This window comes from Penaeus monodon, chromosome 11, assembly GCF_015228065.2.
Source record: "Penaeus monodon isolate SGIC_2016 chromosome 11, NSTDA_Pmon_1, whole genome shotgun sequence".
In the NCBI taxonomy this organism is placed as follows: Eukaryota; Metazoa; Arthropoda; class Malacostraca; order Decapoda; family Penaeidae; genus Penaeus; species Penaeus monodon.
The window spans coordinates 4,638,216-4,650,715 of NC_051396.1; the positions used below are offsets into that span (position 1 = coordinate 4,638,216).

The 12,500-nt window shown below is 33.1% G+C and overlaps 2 protein-coding genes across 2 annotated transcripts in view; both read right to left on the reverse strand.

The window, feature by feature from the left end:
• LOC119579124 overlaps positions 1–2,300 on the reverse strand; it is a gene marked incomplete at its 3' end in the record, with an annotated part of 5,903 nt that extends 3,603 nt beyond the window's left edge. Inside the window, 1 exon segment of the mRNA XM_037926856.1 lies at positions 1,935–2,300. Coding sequence (XP_037782784.1) covers positions 1,935–2,221 — 287 coding nt within the window.
• Positions 2,301–8,567: 6,267 nt separating this feature from the next.
• LOC119578699 (proline-rich protein LAS17-like) overlaps positions 8,568–12,500 on the reverse strand; it is a 9,972-nt gene continuing 6,039 nt past the window's right edge. Inside the window, exons 3-4 of the mRNA XM_037926278.1 lie at positions 12,073–12,140; positions 8,568–11,003 (exon numbers count right to left, since the gene is read on the reverse strand). Coding sequence (XP_037782206.1) covers positions 12,118–12,140 — 23 coding nt within the window. The 3' untranslated portion in view covers positions 8,568–11,003; positions 12,073–12,117. The remainder of the gene's footprint in view (positions 11,004–12,072; positions 12,141–12,500) is intronic.

Genomic DNA, 12,500 nt, shown 5'->3' on the forward strand with positions numbered 1-12,500 from the left:
CTGTTCTGAGTCAATGCGGCAATGCATCGCTTCTCAGAGCAGGGTCACCACCGATTCAAGCGAAGTAGGTGGAAAATCAACATATATATATATATATATATATATATATATATATATATATATATATATATATATATATATATATATGGATAAATAGATACAGACACACACACACACACATTTATTCATTCACACACATGTGCGTTGTCTACTTTCCTAACCAACAGTTTTATGGCAATGAAATGATGAAGTGAGAGGCCAATTAAGTGAGAGGGGAAAGGAAGATGACCAATCAACAGATAGAATTCGATATAGGAAGATGCGATCCTTGAGATGACATGAAAATTAGACCCGTCGAGGTGACAACACTCAATTGGCGATGTGTGCCTAAACTTCTTTAGTATGCTGGAGAGGCCTAGGGCGGAGTAATGAAGAGCCTAGGCCTTGAGTGGATAGGAGAATCAAACTCAGAGATGCAGAGTAGTCTGCCTATTTTTCGCTCATCGTTCAATCGTTCGTTTGAGATTTGCGAAGACCTGATTTCGCCCGGGCCTTCATACGCCGTTTCATTTTATTCTCTGACATTCTATGCTTACCGTGGTGGCGGGATTGCCAGCAGGCGCTCCTGCCGCCAAGGTGTAAGCATGCGGCATAATCCTTTTACCAGCCCAGAGGCTGTTGTGGGCGGACCCCGTCTCAGAAATTGTAATGTAAGTAATGTACTGTACTAGCGTGGCGTTCGGCTCGCCATTGTTATTACTATTATTATTATTATTATTATTATTATTATTATTATTATTATTATTATTATTACTACTACTTCTACTACTATTATTATTATTATTCCGCACCTTGAAATTCAGCGCGTATAAACGATGACGTCACGGCCTCTATCAAAAGAAATTCTGCATAAAGTTTAAGGTTTTAAAATAAAATATCTATTTTTTTAAAATCGTACGAACTACAATTTCATTAAGCAAGTGCATGTGTAGGAAAAAATAGACTCTCTTGCCATGTGAGAGAAAATAATAATAATAATAATAATAATAATAATAATTATAATAATAATAATAACAACAAACACATTAGGGCAGTAGGATATTTGGATATTACTGCTATTCCTGCTTTGTAATACAACTTCGGAACTCCATGCTAGAGGTGTGTGTGATATATGAATATGCTCATAGCTATCTGTCTTTCTATCTATCTACCTACCTACCTACTCTACATACATTCATACATACATGCATACATACATACATACATATACATTAACAATACTACATACAACATACATATTATATAGTAATACATACTATCATATAGATATTATATATATATATATATATATATATATATTATATATACTATACATACATTAATCATGCTATACATGAACATAAATATTATAATAATATATAATATAATAATAATAATAATAATATAATAAATAACAATAATAATATAATAAACGAAGATAAGGAAAACATCAAATATACATACTATACCTATATATATTTTAATAGAGAAGAGAAAAAAGAAAAATAAAATACATATGAGATAAAGCATTAGAAAGGAGAAGAGAAAACAAAGAAAAAAGAAAACAGAGAGAAAGAGAGAAATGAAACAGAAAAGAGAAGAAAACGTAGACAAAAATATAAAAGAGGGAGAGGGAAGAGAGACTAAAGTGAGATAAGTAGTGTACGTAATGTAAAGAAAGAAGAAGAAGAGAGAAAGAGAGAGAAGAGAGAGAGAGAGAGAAGAGAGAAGAGAGAGACGAGAGAGAGAAAGAGAGAAGAGAAAGAGAAGAAAAGAGAAGAGAGAGAAAGAGAAAGAGAAAGAGAAAGAGAAAGAGAAAGAGAAAGAGAAAGAGAAAGAGAAAGAGAAAGAGAAAGAGATAGAAAAAGAGAAAGAGAGAGAAGACAGCAATTTACCTGCGTGACACCAGTGCTTCCACATTTGCTCTTCTAACGCACTCCAGAATATCGCCCTCATGCTTATACCAATGCATTTTGCAGCAAATGTTCTCAGCCTTAACGCCGCTGTAGGAAAAGCACTTCCTCGTTAATGCGGGGTGTTCGGCCTCGCCTAGAACTACCGCGGGTGCCTGACGAAGGGGTGGGTTTGTCCAGCTCGGTTGCAAAATCGTCACTAACACCAAATTGACCCCCACGAGCAAGATTGCAGGAACACAAAACCGCCACGACATCTTTCCACGCATTAAGTGATAGTGGTGTAGGCAGTCGGGGCGTTTAAGGAAAGCGGCCGCAGAAAAGTTAAAAATAGATACTTAAGGAAAACGAGCCAATCCGATAAACATGTCAATATCCTTCTGTTGTTTATATAGGCTTTATAAACGCATACTTGTGTACAAAGAGACATAATTGGGTAAATACTTATACAGGTATATATTACCCTGTGCTATTACCATCGTTAAAAATTGTGGCCCTTGGGAAAGGCGAGTTAGATCTTGACGGGGACAAACAGGACCTTAGGAGTGCGGGGGGGGGGGACACCCCTGCTCTTAAGCATACCCCATGCAGCCGGGAAAATGTTGAGTTCACTGTGGTATTTTGTTTAGTGCTGAGTCATCGACTGGATACACATCGGGACCTCACCCGATTTCACCTCATTTTATATTTTCTAACTAATGCTATTAATATCTATGCAGTTATCATTAATAAAGACACCATTATCATTTTGGTACTATTGACATTCCTGAGAGCAGTATATGGTAAAGGAAAATATTTCCGAAAATTAAGGAAAGGAGTAAACCTATGATATTAGTAATTGGTTCATTGTTGAGTAAATACAAACAAACTCGACAAATTAAACTCACAATGAATGACATGTACAGTGCCTACATGCCATCCATTCACTACAATATTATTCACTCCGCATTGCAGTGCAACAAGAAAAGGGTTAGCGTTTGGATGATGTTCAGAGTTCGCAGATCGACCGAATTTCCTGCTGGAGGCGGGCGGAGCACTCGTGACGTCACGGCCCCCAGTCTACTCCTCACACGCTCGCGCTGGTGTGTGTGTGTGTGTGTGTGTGTGTGTGTGTGTGTGTGTGTGTGTGTGTGTGTGTGTGTGTGTGTGTGTGTGTGTGTGTGTGTGTGTGTGTGTGTGTGTGTTTGTGTGTGTGTGTGTGTGTGTGTTTATACATATATATGTATATATATTTATATATGTTTATACACACACACACATATACATATACATATACACATGTACACAGGTGTGTTTACATGTATGTATATATATATATATATATATATATATATATATATATATATATATATATATATATTTATTTATATACAAGTAACTACACACACACACACACACACACACACACACACACACACACACACATACAGGTGTGTTTATATGTATGTATGTGTATATATTTATATACATATAACTACACACACACACACACACACACACACACACACACACACACACACACACACACACACATACAGGTGTGTTTATATGTATGTATGTGTATATATTTATATACATATAACTACACACACACACACACACACACACACACATATATATATATATATATATATATATATATATATATATATATATATATATATATATATATATATATATATATATACATTGTATATATTGTGGTGCTCTCATATTTAACTAGAAAATAGGTAAATGCTCATCAACTTAAAAGGAAGTGGTTAGAAACACCCTAATCTAAATTCTCATTTGTATATCACAAAAAAGTGGGTGACATATGTACCATTGCATCAAAGGTATTTAATAAAAAGTGTCTAAACATGATTTCTATCACTGACAATATGAAAGTAACAGTAATTGCTTTCAAAACAGATGGAAGAGACACAAGATCAATGTATATCATATTTCAGTAAAACAATTTTCAGTAATTTCAGCATCAGTTTCATGCTTCAGATTCAAGGAATGAAGTTCTCTTTGGCTAAAGTAATGAATGAGAAGGAATGAACTTCACATTCCAAAAGATAATAAACATATCTTTTGCATTGGAACTTATTGATATTGACAGATGCTGCTAACAGGTTATATTTACCCCCTGACTGATTTTTAACAATCCATAAGGTACGAACGGTAATTTTAGAATTTTAAGCATCAAACATTTCTTATGGTAGGGAAAGGCAATAGAGACCTCACATGTTTATTGGCTTCGTAAATACATCGCCACACACTTAGCACCACCTCGCCACATATAAACTTAAATTATTTGTACATAAATATCTTTAAAATCATAACCAGTCATGGCAATACATTAACAAATAATATTCAATCAAACTATCAAATTTCACAAATACATTGCATTACATATTTTATATCCTATAATGATATACGTTACATTAAGGTTCCACAGGCACTCATTCTGATAACCAAACTTTCTAAAAAAAAAAATAAAATAAAAAATCAATAAAAATGAAAAAAAAAAAAAAAAAAATCAATCTTCCTTATGGAGTCACCATACCCTTTGCAAGTATAAAAATGTTGAAAATCAATTCCTCATACAGTGTACCTAAAAAGTATTCTTAATAAGTAGAAAAGTGGAAAGCATCAGAATTATCAATAAGGTATAAAAAAACTAGTTTAGGTGAAGTTTCAAAATGTTTCAGTCCTGTCATTGGATGCTTGCACGTCTCTATCTAGGATTCCCTCCTTCTCCGTTGCATTAGTACACACTTCGAGAAATTTAGCTATATTCGTAGGACAAAAAATTGTTCCTATCCAAAGACAGGGCTTACAAAGAATGGTAATACTGTACTGTTGACATCTAAGCTACAAGAAGTACATTCATGTACAGCACATGAGAGAGTACAACTAGGAGTGTACATAGAGTTAAATATTTCAAATATGGGAAAGCTGTTGATTAAATGATCAAGAGAAAGGCTTCTCAGTCTTATGTGGTAAAGTTTGTTTTGCATTTTTTTTATTTTTTATTTTTTTAATTTTTTGGTTATTTCTGATCATGTAATTTGCAATTAAAAAAAAATGTCTTTTGTATATACATTTCTCCATCACATTTTTAAAAGGTATATTGGTGATGTTCCCAGCACTGACTTAGTCTGAGTTGGCTTCCCCACTTTAACACTTTTGGGGCACAGTAAATCGGCATGGAAAGAACCTATGAATAAAAAATGGAACGAAAGCTTGGGTTGCCGTGGCACGCATCACTGGCTGGTTCCTTGGCCATCAGGCTACTTCCAAGGAACATAAGAAGGTGAAGTGACGTAAATAAGCTCAGGGAAACAGCCTCTTTGGTACAAGTCTTTTTGTTCTTCGGGTATAGACACTACATATATTGTCCAGGGCATTCAGGCAGGCCATATGATAATAGAGTTACTATTAATGTAGAATTGTAAAGTTTTAATACAGTTGATGTTGGGATAACAAATATTACCAAGAATTTAATGGTCTGAGATTTTCATTTCAATTTTTTATGAAGGATTCAATCCCCCTAGAATTCACATGTCATCAACAAAATGATTATGTACATCAGTGCAATATTACAGTCAAGTAAAATCTGATAAGTAATATCATGAAGGTTAAGTAACTTTCCTAATTTCATTGTGTATTTAGTTTTATTTCACTGCCTTTTTAATAGAAGACTTCCTAATGGTTGCTTTGGTGCATATCTATTTGTTTACGAGAATATGATATAGTTATGAATTTTGATACTAAAATCATACCTTCATATCATCTGATGGGCAGCTTTTTGTTATATAAACAGAAAATATGGGCCCAGATTGTTTGGTTGTTAATTATAAAATAATGATCAAATAATGACATAAAAAGATATAGAAATAATAATAGCAACAAGGCCTTAAGAAAAAAAAGAAAAATCGATCAAGAAAATACTGTGTAATTGCATTGTGATTATTTTTTCTTCAAATTTTGCTTAGCATTTAAAGTTCAAAATTAGTATTTATTGCAAATGTACAAACCATACTCGATGATTAATCCCCCCTTATTTATTTAAGGCATTAATTTTGAACAATCTGGCCTGAATGATATACTTGGACAATCTTACATTACCATATGCAGTCACTATAGCTTCAAGTGGGCAGGGGATGATAGGCAGTGGTACGGGTGGAATAATGTAATCAAAAAACTATTTCCTGGCTCTCTCTTTTAGTTAAAGACTTGGCAGTGGAGAAAGATGAGGCTTTTCTTGCTAAAGATGAATGACATCTGAGGTAATGGTTAACTTGACCCTCAACTTGTGGTGTATTACACACATAAGTTCCTATCAGTTAACAGTTGCTCCGTTGTGTGTTCTTCCTACCTGATAACCAACTTTTCTCCTCGGAGCAGGTGCCTTAATCTTGATTAACTTACATGAGACTCCTGTACTAACTGGAAGGCCATTGGTAAGGCCATGTTTGTCATACAAGATATTAATATTAACATAGCATTTAACACACATACAAACACAGGTGATATACAACATGAGGAGGAAGGTGTGGTACCAGCATCTGACTGATAGAACGGTAATCATCGACACAATCATACAATGGCGTCACAGAACAGCCTACACCTATCATTATAAAGTAGCTCCGTTACACAGACGTCATCAAGAGACAACAAAAGCGTTTTTTTTTGTTTTTTTTTACCATAGCCTTCATAACCAATATAAATGTCAATGTTCCTCACCTATATTCTTACCTGACAATATATATGATACCAAGAATTCTTAAGACCCATCCAGGGGCTAATGTTACATATGACGATTCCTGAAGTACTAGTACTTCTCAGCAGAAGAAAGTGAGACAAGTGAATACATACTACACAAACATACACTTTGCTGTCTGATATAAATGATACTATATAACAGGATTTCATAACAATTGTTTTCTGAGCCTAATCATAAAGCCGCAATTCATGTGCCAATTATCTATCTAATAATTGAAACTTAACCATACTAACTTTTAAGGCAGAATATAATTTCCCTATTAATAATAGTGTTTGCTCATCCTTGATAAAAAGGGTACAGTACTTTTGTGTACATTAATTAAGTGGTATTTAGAAAATTATCTAGTATGAGTACAAAGTTACATTAGAGGAATATTGTCTCTTAGATATGACCACTGTGAAAACTTGTATAATCATTTCTTATGGATAAGATTTAATATCATGACACAAATATTATGAGAGGTTACATACAGTACTGAACAAAACAAACAAACAAATAAAAAAAATACCTACTCTCATAAGAATGGTTAAAAATTAGTTTTAAATAAAGATTACAGCAAATAAGGGAAATAAATCTATCACCAGATACCATTATCGAGCATTTTAAAAAGTTAGTAAGTTCAGCAAGCTGATTATCTGAACTGGATTTCATTACAAAGATAGTATACGTCACTGTAATGTTACAAGAAAAGTATGCAATAAGCATGAGCTGATTTTAAATAAATACATGTACTAATCTCATGCAACTACTCAGCAGTAGTAAAGTGACAGTCATATCATCAGCTTCGGGTTGATACAAATAAAATTATATTACAATACACTATGAGCCAAAGAAGAGCTAAGCATATTGTAATTTACGCATTTCATATTTGGTGTTTAAAATGATTTCCAAGTTGTGAACTTCTAACATGAAAAATAAAGAGGTTTAGTTTGAATAAAAAATCTTCATTCTATCTATAAAAAAAAATAAAAATAACAAATAATCTCTCTCGTGTATAAACATGTCATAATAATGGATGATTTTCTTTTTTTTTTCTAATCAATCGTGTTCCTTTAATGACCAGTTTTGATTATCAGTGAACATTTGAAACCTTTTTCTGAAACTGTATTTCTCCCCAGCTGTACTACATTTATTTAGATAATATTATTAAGCAAAGGAATGACTATAGAAGAGGAAAAAAAAAAAAAAGTTACCTATTAGTCATACAAGTATTTTTGCTTCCAGCTGGTATAATGCAGTTAATTGAGTTTTAAAATTCCGTGAACTTGTTGCAACCATCTTTTGCAATCTTCAAGTCGTAGTTTCAAAAGATTACTTTGACTTCAGTAAGATTTTTCACTGATTCACTAATGAATAATGTCTGAACGAATAAATCATTTGCATATTGTATATTTCATGGCTTTGACTGTGGATCTTTTTTTTTTTTTTTTTTTACTTTTTTTTGAAAGATAATTTCTAATGTAAAAAGTCCACTTTCTCTTCTCTCTTAAGTCTACTGTTTAAAATTTATGAATGAAAAAGTACATTAAAAGATACTGACATATGTCTTTAATCATTAATTTAAAGCCAATTACCTGTGTTAATAGACAACGAGAGGATATACTTACACACGTTTAAGCACGCACGCACACGCATACACACACACACACACACACACACACACACACACACACACACGCACGCACGCACGCACGCACACACACACACACACACACACACTCTCTCTCTCTCTCTCTCTCTCTCTCTCTCTCTCTCTCTCTCTCTCTCTCTCTCTCTCTCTCTCTCTCTCTCTCTCTCTCTCTCTCACTGACTCACTCTCTCACTCACTCACTCACTCACTCACTCACTCACTCATTCATTCATTCATTCACTCACTCTCTCACTCATTCACTCACTCTCACTCTCTCTCTCTCAATCTCACTCTCACACACACACTCTCACTCTCTCTCTCACTCTCATGTACATGCACACTCTGACATGAATATGGATACAGACACATTAAAAAAACAACAGACACAAACACACATTCACAAACATGAATATACACACATGTTCATATATAACATATTCCTAGCCTTGACCTTCACACAGGATAAAACAATAAAGATGGAAGTAATGCAAAAAGAAAAATAGTCTTTGTTTATGTAACACATCCATAATTACATGAAAGCAATTCCAAATATATGACTTTATATATTTATCATAATTCTTTTTTTTTTTTTTAATGAGTAAATCTTATATTTAAGAATTCAGGGTTTATTTTTATCCTCTCCCCTTTTTCCCTCCCCCTTTCAAACGAAAAGTCCTAAATAACAATCTCACAATGATAACATACCTCTATTGAAGACACCTTTCTAGCACAGACTCATAGTATATACCCTGAACACTTTTATGTTCTTTTTTTTTTCCATTTCCAAATACCAATATCCTTTTCTTTCCTTTCATTGAAACTGGTAAAGCTAAGGATTCTTAACTAAAATTTTGATTCATGGGATAATGACCCTTATTGATCTTCAGCATGATCAATAGCACTTTCATGCCTCCTCTAACAGCTTATTGTATATATTTACACACCTCACAAAAGTTCTCCGATATATACAACTCTGGAATACAACCGTTATATAAAATTACAAATAAGCAAAATCTTATTTGCAAAAATAAAATTTAATATTTGAAAATATAATATTAGGAATCATAATTGTTTAAATTATATTAGGACATATATGTGTATACGGCATCATACTGTATACCAACATATATTACATTTCAGATAGGACAAAACAGAGACAAAAAGTGTAAGTATATCAACACTAATCCATCAAGATAACTCATGACAACTTACAAATGTCATCCTCTATACACAATTAAGAGGATTCTGTACATTCATGCATTAATGCTGACAACATATCCACTGCTGTGTTAAATACCATCTTTAGAGGTTTAAGAACTATGTACTTTTTTGGAAAACTCTTAATGATATCTTTTTTTTTTTTTACATTTACGTCATTCTCAAATAAGCACATTCATCAACAAAAAGGACTGAAATAAACTTTGCCTTTTCTGTAAATTTAATCAATTTTTTTCCTTGTATGAGTATCTGTTATTCACAAAACCTGAATATTAAGTTTCAGTACAAACGAGACAAACCTCTGATCCAATTTGAATCACATGTGAATTGTAAAACAGAAATTCCATATGCATTCTGTCTCATAGGATTGTTCATCACTGACCAGAACATAACCATGCATTACATTTGGAAAAACACTTATTGTCTAAAGCTACATGCTTATGCTGTGTGACCTCATACAAAAAATCTATTTTCTTATTAACTTTAAGAAAAGCATTTGTCTGGTATATCGCATACAATGTACAATCAGTTAAAAGCATTCTCTGGAACATCACAAATGATTTTAAATCATTCAATGTATTTTGTTGTACACCACACATGATTTACAATCAGTATTTAGTCTTGTCACAACTCCCTTTAAGGCATATTTTTTTTCTTCAAAGTTACTCCAATTCCGTAAGAAACTACGAGAGTTTAGATATATGTAATGGGTACAAAGGGCAATATTGAGCAGTTGCACTTGACGTGAACACCCAACATCTAAACTGGGAGATGTGCAAATGCTTAGTGTCACATTATGTGGATATGCTCTCCATACTAAGTCAGACAATGCTCTTCTACACTTTGTGCCAGAGCAAGCTGATATGTGTCTTCCGAAGTTTTCCTCTATTAAGCCACCACTACATTCAGCACATACAAGGACCATCTGGAAACTCCCACTAATGCAACAATATGCCATAGTTACAGATGTATATAATGGGTCTGCAGAGTTCACTGTGTTTCTTTCTCCCAAGTTTCTCAGTCCTAACAATGGCCTGTCTTTCACTCAAACATTTTCACCGGGTTTAACACTACTGACTTAGTTTTCACTTCTTAAAAAGCTACGACTAGCGATGACTATACGTGCACTTCTAACATGACTGTATAGTCTTCCTCATTGAGTGCAGCCAGACCCTCTTAGCATGTTTATCTGGTACGCACACTTAGGTCTCCCTCATCTCATATCACTAACATATTTTCACCTTACATCACTATCACTCTAAACTGTTCAGTCCTGTAAACATCTGGTCCCCGTAGACTGTGTTACTGGTACGTTTCATCTACACATGCACATACTGGTAATACGCAGCAGATTCCTTGGAATGAGCATATGCACCCTGAAGTTCCTGCTTCTCCTTCCTCGTAATTCCAAGTGCTACTGATCTCATACCTGTAAAAGAAAACAATTGTAAGGGATAAAGTTTTAAATCTAATTTCTGATTTTACTGGTCTTTTCTTTACTGAAAAGATTCCTTATATTTGGGGCAAGGTAAAGATATGTAATGAACTTCCCATAAGAAAAAGTCTCATATTCTATTTCAAGGCTGACATTAACAAAAACTGTGACAATAATTTTTAATTTGTGAGTCCTATTTTTTTTTATCATTTGTAATTTAAGTGAAAAGTTATCCAGGATCACATATTACCAGAAAAAAGGTGCTGTTTAATGTTTGCCAGTTATATTATGAATATTGAAAGCTATATATTCAATAGACCTGGGTAAAACCATATTCAGGAAAAATAATGATATATATTTCTTCTTATTAAAGTCAAGAAACTGTATATCTTTCACTTTCTTTTGTAGGGGGTTTATGCAAACAGTTTTGGAGACAAGAAACACTTAATGATATATAAATTATTCTCCTCAAGAGATCTATAACTATAATTAGATACTAAATTCAGTGCCTGCGGTGACAAGTCATCACTATGGCAAAAGCTGACATTCTTTAAAATGAATGTTCTAGTACAATAGCAATTGTCAGCTTCCTGATAATTTATCATTTAAATCACAGGACAGTGCAAAGACAGAGACGAGTGAAAGTAACGGCCACAAACTATGTACACATGAATATTATTATGAATATGAAAAAAAAATCTAAAAATAATGGAAACAAACAACATACACACAAATATTATTAGGAATATGAAAAAATTATCTAGGATAAATAAAGACAATCCTCAGCACCATAGCTGCTTTGACATAGGCAAATAAACCTCCCAATGTATATTGTAGTAAAAGAGATCCTATTTGCCCTGGGTGATTTATGGTCAAACAAGGAATGTGTTGAAATTCTATCTTGTTAATGATACCTGTAGGGAAGTTTATTGGAAACAGAGGCTATATATTGTAGTTGCTAGTCCTATTTTTGATACTTAAATGCCCCATGAAAAAAAAATTCTCTTGTAGCCGAACCTGATAACAGATACCGACCTTTGATGATTAATACAGGTTTTCTTACCTTCCTTCACTGACTTTCTCGTTCAGACGATACAGGTCCATCAAATCATAATCTTACGGGCACATCAGCTGTCGGGGAAATTGTTAAAATATATCAGTGATGAGAGAAGTGGTAATTTGGGGGTTCAGGAAAAATAAGAATAAAAACAAAATAAAAATTCACCTTGAGAATGATTTTTTTTTTTTTTAATGTAAATTCCAGAAATAATGGCTAATATCTATAGCTCTGCAATAATGATATATATATATATATATATATATATATATATATATATATATATATATATATATATATATATATATATATATATATATATATATATATATATATACATTTTTAAAGAAGTAATATGCTTTTAAAGCTATAACATATATGGGTGAATATAGGATGTTTTTTTTTATTTAAGAAAAAAAAAAAACCATTCATAA